This window comes from Macaca nemestrina, chromosome 10 (genome assembly GCF_043159975.1).
Source record: "Macaca nemestrina isolate mMacNem1 chromosome 10, mMacNem.hap1, whole genome shotgun sequence".
Taxonomy (NCBI): Eukaryota; Metazoa; Chordata; class Mammalia; order Primates; family Cercopithecidae; genus Macaca; species Macaca nemestrina.
The window spans coordinates 34,521,859-34,539,039 of NC_092134.1; the positions used below are offsets into that span (position 1 = coordinate 34,521,859).

Below are 17,181 nucleotides of genomic sequence, written 5' to 3' on the forward strand. Positions count from 1 at the left end.
TCCGCCTCCCGGGTTTAAGCGATTCTCCTGCCTCAGCCTCCCAAGTAGCTGGGATTACAGGTGCTCACCACCACACCTGGCTGATTTTTTTTGTATTTTTGGTACAGACGGGATTTCACCATGTTGCCCAGGCTGGTCTTGAACTCCTGACCTCAGGTGATCCACGCCTCAGCTGGGATTACAAGCATGAGCCACCGTGCCTGGCCTACTAAAAAAAAAATTATTAACTACCAGAAGTTGGGAACTGTCTTTGAATTCCCCTAGAAGTGTCATACAGAGAGAACACACTGATGAATGAGAACACTCTGATGAACAGGGGCAGCCTAGAGCTGATGGAGCTATACAACTATTCCTGATGAATATCCTGAGAACCTACCAGGCTCACTAAGGTCAGTGGTATATCTATCAATATGTCTTAAACCCTCTTTTACCCAGTATGCCCTTCCCCACCCTAGTAACCACCCACTACCCTTCCCACCTTCTCTAGTCTCCCATCCCTACCTTCACTGCCTGGCAAACTTTTATTCTTTATCCAAACTCCCACTAAAATGTCATCTCATTCAGGAAGCCTGTCCTATCCATCCTCTTCCTTTAGAGACTTAACATATCCTTTCTTTGTTCTAACTCTGTACCTTATACTTGTTTCTACCATTCAATTTATCACGTATTGATATATCATAATATTTTTACATGTCTATCTACCTTATTAGACTATGAAATGGACTAAGACACTTACCTTCTAAGAGGGAATGATCTCTAACAGCTTCTGCAGCTAATACAGACTTTCCACAGCCTGCCATTCCATGTATGGTGACCCATCCTGGTTCACCCTTCAATTTGGAGAGCTTCTGCTGAATTGCATTCACCAGCTTCTTCCTTGTGACAAAAACAACTGGCCTCTGTGGTACTCCACCTTCACACAGGACTGTCCTTACTAAAATCCAAAACAAAACAAGCATGAATGAATAGAACTTTGGAATGATTACTGAAGTAATACCATAAAAAACAAAGAGCAAAGCTGAGGCTTAGCCTGAAAATTTCCAAGAGAAGTAAGAAAATGAGGCTAGCATATTAACTTCAATTTTCTGATTTCTCAGACCACAGAGAGCAAAAAGGCAAACATATATCCTTCAAGATGACTAAAGAAAATGGAAGTTTCTATCTATATCTGCTTTACTCACCCTATTATTTCCTGACTTTTCAGTCTCTGTCATATTGAAGACTGGGAAGGCAAGTGTAAAAGGAAGAACATTTATGGAATACTTTTCAAGAACATATATCTCTAAAGATTCTTATTTTTTCCTATAAACTCTATAAACACATAGAACTGGAAAATAAACAAGGGCCTATAAATTTTATTGTCTCTAAAAATTAGGGCAGACATATTATTATCTCAGCAATACAGTTCACTGGGCAAGAAGAAAATGTGAGAATTAACATGGATGCAAATAAGAAATATTTAAATTGAAAACATCGGCCGGGCGCGGTGGCTCAAGCCTGTAATCCCAGCACTTTGGGAGGCCGAGACGGGTGGATCACGAGGTCAGGAGATCAAGACCATCCTGGCTAACACGGTGAAACCCCCTCTCTACTAAAAAAATACAAAAAACTAGCCGGGCGAGGTGGCAGGCGCCTGTAGTCCCAGCTACTCGGGAGGCTGAGGCAGGAGAATGGCGTGAACCCGGGAGGCGGAGCTTGCAGTGAGCGGAGATCTGGCCACTGCACTCCAGCCTGGGCAACAGAGCAAGACTCCGTCTCAAAAAAAAAAAAAAAAAAAAAAAGAAAGAAAACATCACTACAATTTTTTTAACATGCGGTTTTCAGTGAACTGGTCACACTCTCTTCAGAAGATTACATCTACAGTAAGACAAACCCAAAGCAATTTTGATAGCAAAGTGATAGAAGGTATAATGGATACAAACCGTATGAAGTTATTCCACTAACTGAATCTTTACCACTGGAAGAAGAGACAACAGGAATGCCATCATGGAGAAGGGCAGCAAGATCTTTATATCCTTCATGTAGTAGAGCATTGTAGAATGATATGTAGGAATCATTATCTTTTTTAAGTATCATTTTAATTAGCATAGCTGCTCTTTGCTGTTGAGTGGGCTAAAAAAAATTAAGTAGTTTAGTATATAACAATGAATATGTATGCAACATAAATTAGTGGAGACCAGTGCAAGTTCTGAAATTCTAAACATTTTTAAGAAAGTGTGGACTGCTTCCGAGAGCTTTACCTCATTTTTTACTTTTTCCTCTTCTGATATTGTTAAAAATCCATCACTAATCATGTAATCCATGATGTAGGTTGTCTTGATGTCCTTTTCCAGAGCTTCTCTATGTTGAAGCAAACAATTTCGAGCTTTTGCATCCATCTTCCCTCAAATCTTTCTCTCTATGAGCTGTCAACCATGAGCTACAGCCAAAACACCAAAATATTTGTCAGGCCATTAAACATATGAAACGATACAAAATCTCATTAGTAAACAAGAAATGTAAAAAGAACAAAACTGATTGTTTTTCTTGGCAAAACTTTTTAAATGGACAAAACCCAATGCTTGGAAAGGTATGAGAAAATGGGCTGTCTTATGCACTAATTGGGGAAAGTAGAAAATGGATGCAATTTTTCTGGAAGGCAGTATAAGATACAGAAGTGTTTAAAACAAGCTTTCTCTCTAACCCAGAAATCCCACTTCTAAGGATTTACTTCAAGGAGACATTCAAACACATATGTGAAAATATCCACAGGGAGAACTAATCAGTTTCCATTCAGGTGTGGTAGTTCAAGCCTATAATCCCAGCACATTGGGAGCCTAGGGTAAAAAATAAAAAAAGAATTTATGGAGGATGTTTCAGTGATGAACACAACCTAAATGTCCATCATTTTGAATATAGATTTTAAATATTAGGGTATGTATATAAAATGGAATATTATGCAGCCATTCAAAATTATAAGACACATATCTCTATGTATTGACATGGAAAGATGTTCATAACACTGCTGCTGAAAAAAAAAAAAAAAACAGAAACATGATCGCACATATAACATAAAATGTGGGGGCCAGGCGCGGTGGTTCATGCCTGTAATCCCAGCACTTTGGGAGGCCGAGGCTGGTAGATCCTGAGGTCAGGAGATCAAGACCAGCCTGGCCAAGATGGTGAAACCCTGTCTCTACTAAAAATACAAAATTAGACGGGTGCAGTGGCAGGCGTCTGTAATCCCAGCTGGTCAAGAGGCTGAAGCAGGAGAACTGCTTGAACCAGGGCGGCAGAGGTTGCAGTGAGCCGAGATCATGCCACTGCACTCCAGCCTGGGCAACAGACTGAGACTCTGTCTCAAAAAAAAAAAAAAAAAAAAAAAAAAAGTGTTGGTATCATATATACATAGATGTTTAGAAGTTTATTCATCAAAATGTTTGCGTTACTTCTGAGTAGCAAAATTTGGGATTTCTCCCCACCTTGTCTTAATTTTTTTTTTTTTAGTAGAGACGAGGTTTCACCATGTTGACCAGGCTGGTCTCAAACTCCTGACCTCAGTTGATCCACCCACCACAGCCTCCCTAAGTGCTGGGACTACAGTTGTGAGCCCCACCATGCCCGGCCTCTACTGTCAATTTTTTTTTAACACACATTATCATTTTTTTTTTTTTTTTTTTTTTTTTTTTTTTTGAGACGGAGTCTGGCTCTGTCGCCCGGGCTAGAGTGCAGTGGCCGGATCTCAGCTCACTGCAAGCTCCGCCCCCTGGGTTTACGCCATTCTCCTGCCTCAGCCTCCCGAGTAGCTAGGACTACAGGCGCCCGCCGCCTCGCCCGGCTAGTTTTTTGTATTTTTTAGTAGAGACGGGGTTTCACCGTGTTCGCCAGGATGGTCTCGATCTCCTGACCTCGTGATCCGCCCGTCTCGGCCTCCCAAAGTGCTGGGATTACAGGCTTGAGCCACCGCGCCCGGCCACATTATCATTTTTTACAATAAAATACTTCCTTTTTAAATTAAGATTATATAAAATAGGGATTACACTGAAGTCCTAATACTAAGAGACTTCTTGTTTTCCTTATCAAACATAAGAGTGAATAGAGCATTGTTACTATTGAGTATTAGTTCTCATTCAAGGAGGACGTCAGCTCTAGGTCTTCCTTTCTAAACACATTTCCCACAAAGCAACAGGAAATACTTTCTGATGTCGTTTCTCAGACCAAGAGGACATGAGGAAAGAACAATAGCCTTTATAGTAAAATACTTGACGTTTCTAGCAACTTTATTTCAAATATAATGCAAATTTTTCCATGGGCATAAACCCAGTTCACAATGTCTCCAAGTTTTCAAAACATTAACAGAACTCTATCCAATGTATAGAAAGAGTGTAAACGGGCTTATTAATTCATTTATTCAATACACATTTGTGCTCCTCTCTATATGTCAGACACCAAGACTACAGAAAAGATTGAGTCATCTCCCTGAAATAATTCACAGTCTAGTCAAAGAAGAAAAAGAGAGAGGGAGTAGGAATGTCAACGTCCAAAGTGCAAAAACAGGGCACAAGCAACTTGGAGCTCACAGAAGGGGGCAGTAATTATCAAACTTCAATGACTGTTTTTGAAGTCACCAAATGTAGCACTTGGAAAAATAGGGACGTAGGGTATTTGCCTATGCTTGTCAAGGCTAACAAAATGCCCAGTAGGGGCACGAAACTGATAAAAAGTTGATTGGAATTAAAACTGTCATTTTTTTAAATGTTAATAACGTTTTTGTCCTCTTAAACATAAAATGTTCCTCAATTTATAGTAATGAAATTCGATGTGAAAAAACAAGAATGAATGAATTTTTTAGGTTATGCCCAATAGCTAAGCAAATAGACACTCTGGCTTTCTGACACTAATTTCCAATTTCACCTAGTCCTGTTAAACTAAAATATGCAAATCTTAAACACGTTTTAAAACTGCACAAATAATCTGAACTAAGTCTCAAAACCTTTTGTAACCCACAACAAAATGAAAAGCCAAAACTCTTCCTAGATGTAAAACAGAAAACACAGTGTACGTTTACCCATGAAAACCCTAAGTTTACTACTTCCTCGTTAGAGAATTTCTCTTCCTGGTACAGGAGCAGGATGGTTATCAAATATACCATGTCCTCAAATTCTCAGTCCCTGAAACCAGCTACCGAGCCTCCAAAGAACCTGGCCCGGGGAGAAAAGCGAGGAGGTCAACTTACCCAAGCCTTTGCGCCTAGGTCTTACTGGGAAGGGCGGCACTGCCAGGACAAGACTGGGAGACTCCAGGCCGGTGGAGGGAAACTGCAACAGAGGTTTTCCACCGGGTATCAGGGGTGTGGGGCTCTGTCCCGTCACATACCCCGCGCCCCGGGGCAGGTCCGGGCCTCACAGGCGCCTCCTCTGGATCTCCGCAGCCCCGGGGCTCACGAAGACCCCCAGGGACCTCCGAAGGGTGGCGAGGTGGGCGTCCACCCACCGCAGTCTGACCCCACAGTCCCGGGGCGCCGCAGTGAGGCCTGGCCCACGGGCCGCCCTCCGGTGGAACCCACTCCTGGACACAAAGGGAGGAGGGCTCCCCGGCCTGTGGCGCCCTTCCCCCGACGGCGGCTGCACCCCGGGGGGAGCCCGGCGCTACTCCGGACGCCGCCGCGGCACCTCAAGTCTTCGCGGGTCGCCGACTGCCCAGACACTCCACCTCCGGTTCTGTCCTTTTTGCCCGGGATAGAGCAATCACGTCCACTCGCTACCTCTTCTCCACCTTTGGACAGCTGAGCAATCAAATCCCGCCGGACCCACCCAGCCCGGACTGCGCGCGCCCGCTTATGCAAATAAACACACCCGAAGCCCCAAGGGGCGGCCGCCGGCGCCGCGCACTCCCGCCACGGCTCGTGCCCGCGCGCGTAGAAGTGCCCGCCTATCCCGCGGAGGGGGCTTGGCTTCGCCTCAGGGACTGGCCGCGTTCCCATCAAGGCCTGACTCGGGCGGGGGCGGCGCGCCCGACGTGGCGCGCGCGACCCCTTTGTCCCGCCCCACCTCCTCGGGTCCCGTCGGCCTGAGCGCGCCCGGGAGTTTGAATTTCTTCGGATTTGGAGCAATATCGCAGTGGAAGGCGCTGTGGGGTGAGGTCGCCGCGCACCTCTCCTAGGGGAACTTTGGAGCTGGTAGCTGAAAGACTCAGTGAAGCAACGAGGATGGCGGGGAGAGGGAAGGGGCTGGGCTCTGGGCGGTGCCAAGTCTGTGAAGGGGCGCGGTCACCGCCCAGGGTTCCCGCGATCGCCAAGGCAGCCACGTCCTGCTACCCCTGGTGAAGAAGCTGCCCGGGGCTTCAACTTCCTAGGGCCTCCAGACATGTCTGAGGTGAAGAGCCGGAAGAAGTCGGGGCCCAAGGGAGCCCCCGCTGCGGAGCCCGGGAAGCGGAGCGAGGGCGGGAAGACCCCCGAGGACCGGGGCGGCGGAGGCGGGGGCTGGGCAGACCCCCGAACGGGCCTGAGCCTGCTGTCGCTGGGGACGTGCCTGGGCCTGGCCTGGTAAGTGGACGCGAGGCTGCCCGGGCCGGCCTCCTGTGGGCCCCCTGCTGTTTGTTCTCCCACCCGGCTCAGCATCCCCCCGGAGGTGATCCAACCCCCCAGAGCTGGGCCTTCTGTGCTCTGTCTTGACCCCAAAGGAAGGAAACAGCCCAGCCTTGTTTTTCCCTTTCGCGCGTATCTTATATCTCATTTTCCCCCGTACTGGTAGCATGCCTCTATCGCTCAGAGGGACTTGAGGCTAAAGTTTGGGAACGAGCCGCTTGTTAAGAGCTGCAGATTCGGCCACGCTTTCTGAAGCGCCCGCTTCACGTTAGAAGCGTTCACGTTGTTATAAACCGTTACTTCCTGTCCACTGTGCCCCAGTCCGGGACACATCTGCCCCACCCTACTCGCCCCATAAATGCCTAATGGAAATATTTGCAACCTTGAAATAGATCATTATGTTGGGAGACCGAGGCAGGTGGATCACTTGAAGTCAGGAGTTCGAGACTAGCCTGACCAACATGGTGAAACCCCATCTCTACCAAAAATACGAATAATCAGCCAGGCGTGGTGGTGGGCGCCTGTAGTCCCAGTTCCTCTGGAGGCCGAGGCAGGAGAATCGCTTGAACCCGGGAGGCGGAGGTTGCAGTGAGCCAAGATCACACCACTGCACTCCAGCCTGGGCGACCGAGTGAGACTCCGTCTCAAAAAAAAAAAAAAAGGAAAGAAAAAAAAAAGAAAAAGATCATTATGATCCCAAAGGAGCAAACGTTATAGTAACAGAGCTTGGAGGAGTGCTCATATTTTGATCACCGTGCGTGCGTTATGAATTTAATTATTTTTATAATTTTATTAAGTTACAGATTGAACTTTAATATGGTAAAGCTACAAAACATAGCACTTGTGTTCACTTTAAACAGTTGCAGTTTTAAAACCAGGTAAATGGCAATATAATAGTGTCATTAGGAAAAATGAGTATTAGAAATAACCTTAAAACCAACTTGTAAGTTTTGTTTTCCCAGTCTTCTTTTTTTTTTCTGGGGGTGAGGTGATAGCCCATTTCATTTTAGTAAGATTGGTACCTTAATAGAATTTTTCTCCGTTTTTCATTCGTTTGTAAAGTTAGTTAGTAAGACTGTTGTTAATCTTCCAGAGTGATAGAATTTTAGAAGAGACCCTGAACATCTAAACATTTTTGATGCTATTACATGTGGAATTATACTTTACTGGTGACTCATCCCAAATAGTGTATTTTTCAGCGTTAAAAGATTTGTTAACAGCTGGGTGCGGTGGCTCACACCTGTAATCCCAGCACTTTGGGAGGCTGAGGTGGGTGGATCACAAGATCGGGAGTTCAAGACCAGCCTGGCCAACATGGTGAAACCCTATCACTACCAAAAATACAAAAATTAGCTGGGCCTGGTGGTGCACACCTGTAATCCCAGCTACTCGAAGGTTGAGGCAGGAGAATCGCTTGAACCTGGGAGGTGGAGGTTACAGTGAGCCAAGATCTGCCACTGCACTCCAGCCTGGGTAACAGAGCGAGACTTTGCCTAAAGAAATAACGTTTTTTGTTTTGGGAAAGTTAGTTACTATTCTGGGATAAGCTTTAGTAGAAAACTAAACTTTATGGGAATAAAATTACCCTCACATCAGGAATTTGCAGTTAGTGTATTACATTGTAATGAATGTAATACATTCATTAGGAAGATTTAATTTGAACTATGTTTGCAAAATGATAAAACAATGCTATACCAAAAATTATTTTGGGGGCCGGGCGCAGTGGTTCATGCCTATAATCCCAACACTTTGGGAGACTGAGGCAAGAGAATTGCTTGAGGCCAGGAGTTTGAAACCAGCCTGGGAAACATAGTGAAACCGTGGCTAAACATTAGCCAAGTGTGGTGGTATGCGCCTGTAGTCCCAACTACTTGGGAGGCTGAGGTGAGAAGATAGCTTGAGTCTGGGAAGTCGAGGCTGCAGTAACCCATGATTATACCATTGTGCTCCAGCCTGAGAGACAGAGCAAGACCCTGTCTCTCTATAATATATGTATTATATGTATTTTTATGGGCAGATTCTATAATTATTATTTAAATAGTTGCCTCTTAGTTGCTCTTATTAAATCTTTTGCTGCAAAAATTGAAGCATATGTCCTTTGGTCGCTGTTTATGGCAAAACATTTATTCATAGTAAATTTCGAAATAAAAATGTATCCCCATAAGACATTTGTAAACATTTTCCAAATAAAAAGCAAGTATTTGGCATCTTAAAATACTTAAAAGCTCACTAGAATTTTGACAAAGCCATTGAGATCTTTACCACTATAAAACACATAATTCAGCATCTAAAAGTAGGTCCATCAAATCTTTATTAAATGCTTTCTGTACTGACACGGCCCTGGTGGTTAAAATACAAGTGCATATGTGTGCCTGTCTGTGTATTCTTAAATACTGCTTACTCTCAGTCTTCATCTTATTAAGTTGGAGGGAAAAAATCTGAACCCTTCCACTGCCCAAGGAGGATTTCAAGGAATTGCACTATATCATTGTCTTCAGACCATTTCCTATTTGGAAAGAAAAGAGAAATAAAACATAAGAAACTTAAAAGTGTGTGCTTTAATATCTTCTCTCTGCTAAAAAAAAAAAAAAGGCCTGATAGGCCAGGCGCGGTGGCTCCCACCTGTAATCCCAGCACTTTTGGAGGCCGAGGTGGGCGGATCTCTTGAGCTTAGGAGTTCAAGACCAGCCTGGGCAACATGGTGAAACCCTGTCTCTACAAAAAAATTAGCCAGGCATGGTGGCGCATGCCTGTAGTCCCAGCTACTTGCGGGGCTGAGGTGGGAGGATCGCTTGAGCCCTGGAATTTGAGGTTTTAGTGAGCTTTGATCGCACTACTGCATTCAGCCTGGGTGACAAAGTGAGACCCTGCAAAGAAAACAAAAAAAAAGGCCTGATATATCCTATGTCATCTTGACAATAAACACTGGAGATAAGTTGCCCAAACCTGTATGGCTTGAGTGTCAGTTTGCATACCTCTCTTCTAAATTCTGATGGAAAATTTTCAGATAAGAGAATTGAGGTGATTCTACTTTCAGAAAGTTAAAAAGTTGTTAAATTACTAAACAAGACACAATCTGTCACGCATGCTTATTTAATTACATAGAAATTTAATCAGCTGGAAATTCCATTGTGAAAATTTTGTTTCTTAAGGAAATTTCAATAGGTTTTTTAATTGCTTTTTTTGTTGTTTTTTTGTTTTGTTTTAAGAGATGGAGTTTCGCTCTTGTTGCCCGGGCTGGAGTACAGTGGTGCAATCTCGGCTCACCACAACCTCCGCAAGCGATTCTCCTGCCTCAGCCTCCCGAGTAGCTGGGATTACAGGTGTGCACCACCACACCCAGCTAATTTTGTATTTTTAGTAGCGACAGGGTTTGTCCATTGGTCAAGCTGGTCTCGAACTCCCAACCTCAGGTGATCCGACTGCCTCAGCCTCCCAAAGTGCTGGGATTACAGGCGTGAGCCACCATGCCTGGCCTAAATTGCTTTTATAAAAGTTTTTTATAGTAGCTGTTATGTACAAAAAGTCAAAAGCGCTTAAAACAAGTTGTATAATTTTTTATTTTTATTTTAATTTTTTTTTTTTTAATTTTTTTTTTTTTTTTGAGACGGAGTCTGGCTCCATCGCCCAGGCTGGAGTGCAGTGGCTGGATCTCAGCTCACTGCAAGCTCCGCCTCCCGGGTTTGCACCATTCTCCTGCCTCAGCCTCCCGAGTAGCTGGGACTACAGGCGCCCGCCACCTCGCCCGGCTATTTTTTTGTATTTTTTAGTAGAGACGGGGTTTCACTGTGTTAGCCAGGATGGTCTCGATCTCCTGACCTCGTGATCCCCCCATCTCGGCCTCCCAAAGTGCTGGGATTACAGGCTTGAGCCACCGCGCCCGGCCAATTTTTTTTTTTTTTTACTATCCAATATAATTTTGTCTATAAATCATACTGGAAAACCTTGGCTAACTCCAACTTTTTTCTTTGTGTTAGTAGAGTTTTATCTAAAAGACCAGGGTATACTTTAGATGTCCTGCTTCTTAAAAATGGAATATGGTCAAGGTTTTCTTGAAAACTAGGTATTGTGCTAAAACTGAGGCTATAGATGATATGAAACATAGAGCTAAATGGGTACTGACCCTAATAGTGGCCCTGGAACTTCTTTCCTTGCAGAAGGTCCATAACAACAGCTTCCTTTGGTTATTTGCCTCTTTTTCATTATTAAGCTGAAATAGAGACAGAGGAAACCCTGAATTTATAAGCCCTCAATCAGCTGTCTGCCACCGTTTCACATTCCTAAAGGAGCTATATAGAGGCAACATACACTGTTAATTACCACCATGCACTGTAGAGAAGTGTAAACCATTCATTATCACAGGACCCTAGATAGATCTCTATGAGATCTCTATAGACTGCAATGGCTTATGAAGGAGTCAGGAAGATTCTTTTTGTAAGGCCTACACTAAAAGTAGCCGGGGTCCCTTTCTCCTATATCTAACTCTTCCACAAAAGGCCATATAATATATGATATGATATGATATGATATGATATGATATGATAGAAGAGGCCCAAAAACAAGAGTTATTTTTCTTTAGTGATTTATAAGTGGTCTAATCCATTTATTCCATCCTTCATTTGCCATAAACACAACCCAGTTTATAGTGTTCAAAGGGGGACAGGCCTGGGGCTTCTATCAAGTACAAGTGGTCGGGAACCCTGCTTCCGTTATACAATCATAGGCATGTAGGAAGGATGGAAGAGTAGCTGCACAAAGTAGTCTAGAAGAAAGGTAGCTAGTCTTGGTGGGCACCTGTAATCCCAGCTGGCTGGGAGGCTGAGGCAGAAGAATCGCTTGAACCCGGGAGGCGGAAGTTGCAATGAGCCGAGATCACACCACTGCACCTCAGCCTGGGCAACAGAGTAAGACTCCATCTCCAAAAAAAGAAAAGAAAGGGGCCACAGTTCTTAAAGGAAATAGCTGATGTGCTATGCTCTATTGTTCCAGGAGCTTTTATAAATAGCAATAACTATTTAATGTCTACAAAAACTCGGCCGGGTGTGGTGGCTCACACTTATAATCCCAGCACTTTAGGAGGCCGAGGCAAGAGGATCGCTTGAGCCCAGGGAGTTTGACCTGCAGTGAACTATGGTTGCGTCACTGTAGACCTCTTCCTCTTCAGCTACCTCAAAAAACAAACAAACAAAAAATAGCCAGATCTTTTGTTTGTTTGTTTGTTTGTTTGTTTTAGCCAGTGGTGGTAGTGTACCTGTGGTCCTAGCTACTTGCTGCTTGAGAGACTGAGGTGGGAGAATCACTTGAACCCAGGAGTTCAAGGCTGCAGTAAGCTATGATGAGGCTACAGTACTCCAGCCTGGGTAACAGAATGAGACCCTGTCGAAAAACAAACTACAACCCTATAAAGTATTGGCTGGGTGCTATGGCTCACACCTATAATCCCAACAGTTTGAGAGGCCAAGACAGGAAGATCACTTGAGCCCAGGAGTTCAAGACAAGACTGGGCAACATGGGAAGACCCCCATCTCTATAAAAAATTTAAAAATTAGCCAGGCATTGTGGCACATGCCTGTGTTCCCAGCTACTCAGGAGGCTGAGGGGGTAGGTTGGATTGGGCCTGCGAGGCTGCAGTGAGCCATGATCACACCACTGCACTCCAGCCTGGGAAAGAGAGCAAGATCTTGTCTTTAAAAAATAAAATTAAAATAAGGTATTATCCCCACTTCACAGATGAGGAGACATCAAAGTTATTTAACTTGCCCAAAGTGATTATACATCTTAGTAAATGCCAGAGCTAAGGCAGTCCAGTCACCCACCTAATCAGTATGATTCGTTGCCTCCCTTTGATATTAATACCCAACAAAAGGCCCACATCCTAGAAATAGAAATCCCTGGGTCCAGAATTATAATTATTTTCTTCCTTCTACTAGAAGGTATACCCTTTAGCAGACCCTAATTGCCTGTTTTTTACACTCATCTAAATGGGAAGACTGGGAACTGCTCTTATTAGAATATGCCCCTGACTCATAAAAAGAAATGAAGCACCTTATGCCCTAACATGGATGCCAGTTTGAAAGCTTAGTTTTTCAGAACTGAAGCAGCTTTCTCAGCATATTTTCTTGACTTCTAGAAAATCAGTCATCTAGGCCGGGTGCGGTGGCTCACACCTGTAATCACTTGAACCTGGAAGTGCAGGTTGCAGTGAGCCAAGATCATGCCACTGCACTCCAGCCTAGGCAGCGGAGCGAGACCCTGTCTCAAAAAAAAAAAGAAAGAAAAAAAAATCAATCATCTTCTTTAATGTTAAATGAATTAATATTTATTATCAAGTACTTAGAATAGTGTCTGGCACATATAAGTGAAAAATAAAATACATTTTAACATAGCACAGCACACACCACTTCGTTTTTTTCTTCACTGGTGCTAAGTCAGCTTTGTACTTTTTTCTTATATGCACTGTTCACATGTATCAAGGATGAATTTTTGTTATTTTAGTAAGAGGCTAATCATCAAAAAAACTAATTATCAGAGACGATATTCCCACTAACATGACACAGATTTTGTTTAAAGCTTGAATTTGAAAAGAAGTTCTGAGAAAGTCCTTTAATATATTTTTGTAGTGAATCAACCTTCATACAAAAGTCTCTTTTATAATAATGATTTCATTCTGAATAAGCTCGCTAATATGTAGTATAGATCTATGGTGGAGTATTGGATAATAAAACCAGTCCCTGAAATTAACTGTATTTCTTTTTTTACTTCTTTTTGTTTTCTTTGTTTTCTGGCAGGGAGGGACAGGAAGGCGTGAGGAGGGCCACTCTTATTTCTTTAGGGTGGTCTCTTTCTTAATAGGGTCTCTATCTGCTGGTCTCAGATATCCTATACTCTGGGGGGGGGGGGGGGAAACTCTTAAAAGCCAGAAATGAAACAGCCAATGACAAAAGAATTATGTTCAGCCATCTTTGAGAATTAGGATAATAGTGTTTTCTAATAACCAGAAGCTTTAAAGGTTGCTATTAATTTAAACACAGGAGAAAAGTCCATCTGTGCTAATAATGTAACCTGGGATCCTGTAGAATAGAAATTAGCCAGCATCATCAAAAGAAATGTATTTCCTCCAGTATTGTAAACATTTGTCTAATTTAGCTTTGGACAATTTTGTAGCTACAGTTAGCCTAATGATGCCATTTATGAACTCAAAGCATTAGCACTTTTGCAAGGATGCACAAAGTTCATATAACTGCACTTACTCGGAAAAGTCTTTCACTTCTCCATTAAGCCTTGGGATCTTTAAATGATTGCCTTTCAATGGAAATGAATTTCACAAAACACAGTCGGTCAGTATAGTTCTAAGTTTGACTATGCACTTAGACTACCCGAGAAGCTGTTGAGTTTCCAACATCCAAGCCACATCCCAAGCCAATTAAATCAGAATCTTCCTGAGACCCATGCATCAGATTTGTTAAAGCTGCCAGGTGATTGCAGTATGTAGCAAAGCTTTTGAACAACTTGTCTCAGGACTGTGATTTAGGCACTGTTCTCCAATTCATATCCATTTAAATCCAAATTTCAAAGGAGAATTATACTCAATTCTGTTAAGAACAACACAATTATTGTTCTTCTCATGGTTCTGCTCCATTGCATTTTGATGACTCAATGTGCAAAGAATTTCAACTGTTTTTTTTTTCTGAGCCTGAAGAATTGAGTTAAAGTAGACAAAATGGTATTAGATACAAGACAATTCTTTTGTGCTTGCTCATTTCAAATCCTGTATAAACAGATGTTGATTTGTTGTTTTGAAGATTGAGGTAGCTTTTTGGGCTTCCACTTGTGATGAAAAATAAACTCCAATTTTAGAGTGACATCTCAAGTACACCTATACGAATCACATATCATTGAGTATAACCAATTGTACAGTTTATACACTTTGCACTGATTGTGATCTGTTGTCACTTTGACAATGGCTTTTTTTCTATTTTCATACCTCTTTTCACACCTCCTGCTATTTTGCAACTTCTAATTACTGTCACTTCTCTCTTCTACTCCACTGCTTTTCATCAATCTACTCTTCTACATTTCAGTTTTAAAATACTTTTTTATAGATAACTCTTGTTTCTCCTACATTTCAGCATAAAAACACCTGTTTTCTAGATATTACCCAAGTATGGCCTTGTGAAAAACAGTAGAGATCAAAGATCTTGTTCTAAATTTTTCACTGTGTCTTCCTCTAAAATATTTCTTGTGCATGCATCTGTTACAGATATCACACCATCTTATTTGTTGGGCTGTGAACTGTGAACAAGGGCAGTGCTTTACTCATCTTTGTATGAGTTAAACCAATACCTACCTCATGAAAATCTGTCAAAATAAACTGATAAAAGTTCCATCTAGGCCGGGCATGTTGGCCCACACTTGTAATCCCAGCGCTTTGGGAGGCTGGAGTGGGAGGATCACTTGAGGCCAGGAATTCAAGACCACCTTGGGGCTAGACATGGTGGCTCATGCCTGTAATCCTAGCACTTTGGGAGGCCAAGGCGGGCGGATCACTTTAGGTCAGGAGTTCAAAACCAGCCTGGCCAACATGGCGAAACCCCGTCTCTACTAAAAATATAAAAAAATTAGCGGGACATGTTGGCAGGCGCCTTTAATCCCAGCTACTTGGGAGGCTGAGGAGGAGAATCTCCTGAACCCAGGAGGTGAAGGTTGCAGTGAGCCAAGATCGCGCCATTGCACTCCAGCCTGGGCAACAAGAGCGAAACTCCATTAAAAAAAAAAAACTAAAGACTACCTTGGGCAACATACCGAGATGGTGTCTCTACAAAGAAAAAATAAATTAACCAGCTTACAGTCCTAGCTACTTGGGAGGTTGAAGTAGGATGATCACTTGAGCCCAGGAGTTCAAGGCTACAGTGAGCTATGATTGTGACACTGCATTCCAGCCTGGGTGACAGACTAACACCCAGTGTGGAAAGAAAAAAAAAAAAAACTACAGCTACCCATACCAGAATTTATGTTGTTCTTAACAGAATTGGGTATAATTCTCCTTTGAAATTTGGATTTAAATGGATATGAATTGGAGAATAGTGATTTTTCTTTTCTTTTCCAGGTTTGTATTTCAGCAGTCGGAAAAATTTGCAAAGGTGGAAAACCAATACCAGTTACTGAAACTAGAAACCAATGAATTTCAACAACTTCAAAGTAAAATCAGTTTAATTTCAGAAAAGGTAATCATTAATTGGCTTATCTGGCACAGTATTTCCCATTTTACTACCCCACTATCATTTCTCTATCCCAGCTCGGAACTTCTTTCTTCCTGCCTTTTAGACCATTACTATTTTAACTCTCACTGATCTTCCTACCTCTTGACATTCTCCCTCGGAGCTATTTTGACTCAGATTGCATTTTGAAGGACAAGGATTTTTTAATATGACAATTTCTAGTATTGAAAAAGACCAATTTGTTCATGTTAGCATGATGCTAATTTTCTACTTAAGTGTCACGTATCTAGAGCATTGAAAATATAGTTGATCATGTCTACAGCCATACCACCCTGAATGCGCTCAATCTCATCTGAAAATATGGTTGATCTTTGGACATAAAATTAGAATATGAATAACACTTATTGGGAAAAGATCTATATTTTTTTTCCTTACTTTCTGCTTTTTAAGGATATATGTATATGCATTTAAGAATGGCTAGCCTAAGCTGGGAGCAGTGGCTTATGCCTATAATCCCAGCACTGTGGGAGGCTGAGGCAGGCAAATCGCTTGAGGTCAGGAGTTAAGAGACCAGCCTGGCCAACATGGTGAAAACCCATCTCTACTAAAAATACAAAAGTTAGCCGGGTATAGTGCACATGCCTGTAATCCCAGCTACTCGGGAGGCTGAGACAGGAGAATCTCTTGAACCCATGAGGTGGAGGTTGCAGTGAGCCGAGATTGCGCCACTGCACTGTAGCCTGGGCTACAGAGTGAGGATCCGTCGCCAAAAAAAAAAAAAAAAAAAAAAAAGTTAAAAAAAAGAATGGCTAGCCTAAAAGTAAGTATTTGTCCTGTAACCAAATAAGAATTCCAGTGAAAATTAAAATAATACCATGTCTATATTGTGTTTCTTCAAGTTGCTGATTTCTACTAGATGCATTATTACTATGATTCTTAGAAATGTGAGGAAAATAAACATTTTTGTAACTCCCACACCTCTCAAGAAAAAGTTAGCTGTGATCAATAAGGCATCATGTGGGACTTTTCTGGGTACCAGGGACCAAGCTATCATTGGGAAATATGGCTTGTTCATTTATTCATTCACTAAACCTTTGCTCATGTCACAAGGTAAGCAAGGACCTATGCTTGGCACCAGGGTGGGTAAGGATGTTATAAAAATAGAGATGATATGGAACATCTAAGTCTCTGCAGCCCCATGCACAGGATAAGCATATAATCCCCCAGAAGAGAAAAGCCATGGAGGAAAATTAAATATCCTTCACACATGCCAGGGGATTCCATGGATGGTGAGACTAAGGGATTTGGGGAAGGAGCTGCAAAGGAGTTGGCATTTTCACATAGGGCTCAAATTGGAATCTGAGCCAGGCGTGGTGGCTCATGCCTGTAATCCCAGCA

At 42.7% G+C, this 17,181-nt stretch overlaps 2 protein-coding genes across 6 annotated transcripts in view; one reads left to right on the forward strand and one right to left on the reverse strand.

Annotated features, from left to right (window-relative positions):
- The window catches only part of LOC105463369 (apoptotic peptidase activating factor 1), a 90,612-nt gene extending 84,857 nt beyond the window's left edge, over positions 1-5,755 (reverse strand). For all 3 annotated transcript variants that reach the window (XR_011609474.1, XM_071072442.1, XM_011710429.3), the window contains exons 1-4: positions 5,216-5,755; positions 2,241-2,419; positions 1,923-2,112; positions 737-934 (exon numbers count right to left, since the gene is read on the reverse strand). Coding sequence is in view for 2 of the 3 variants with exons in the window: in XM_071072442.1 (XP_070928543.1) it covers positions 737-934; positions 1,923-2,112; positions 2,241-2,378 (526 nt within the window). In the remaining variant the exon portion in view is untranslated. The remainder of the gene's footprint in view (positions 1-736; positions 935-1,922; positions 2,113-2,240; positions 2,420-5,215) is intronic.
- Positions 5,756-6,053: 298 nt separating this feature from the next.
- The window catches only part of IKBI (IKBKB interacting protein), a 30,268-nt gene continuing 19,140 nt past the window's right edge, over positions 6,054-17,181 (forward strand). The window contains exons 1-2 of one of the 3 annotated variants that reach the window (XM_011710403.2): positions 6,054-6,523; positions 15,672-15,789. In XM_011710403.2, coding sequence (XP_011708705.1) covers positions 6,345-6,523; positions 15,672-15,789 — 297 coding nt within the window. In that variant the 5' untranslated portion in view covers positions 6,054-6,344. The remainder of the gene's footprint in view (positions 6,524-15,671; positions 15,790-17,181) is intronic. The other 2 variants (XM_011710404.2, XM_071072456.1) reach the window with 2 other exon arrangements.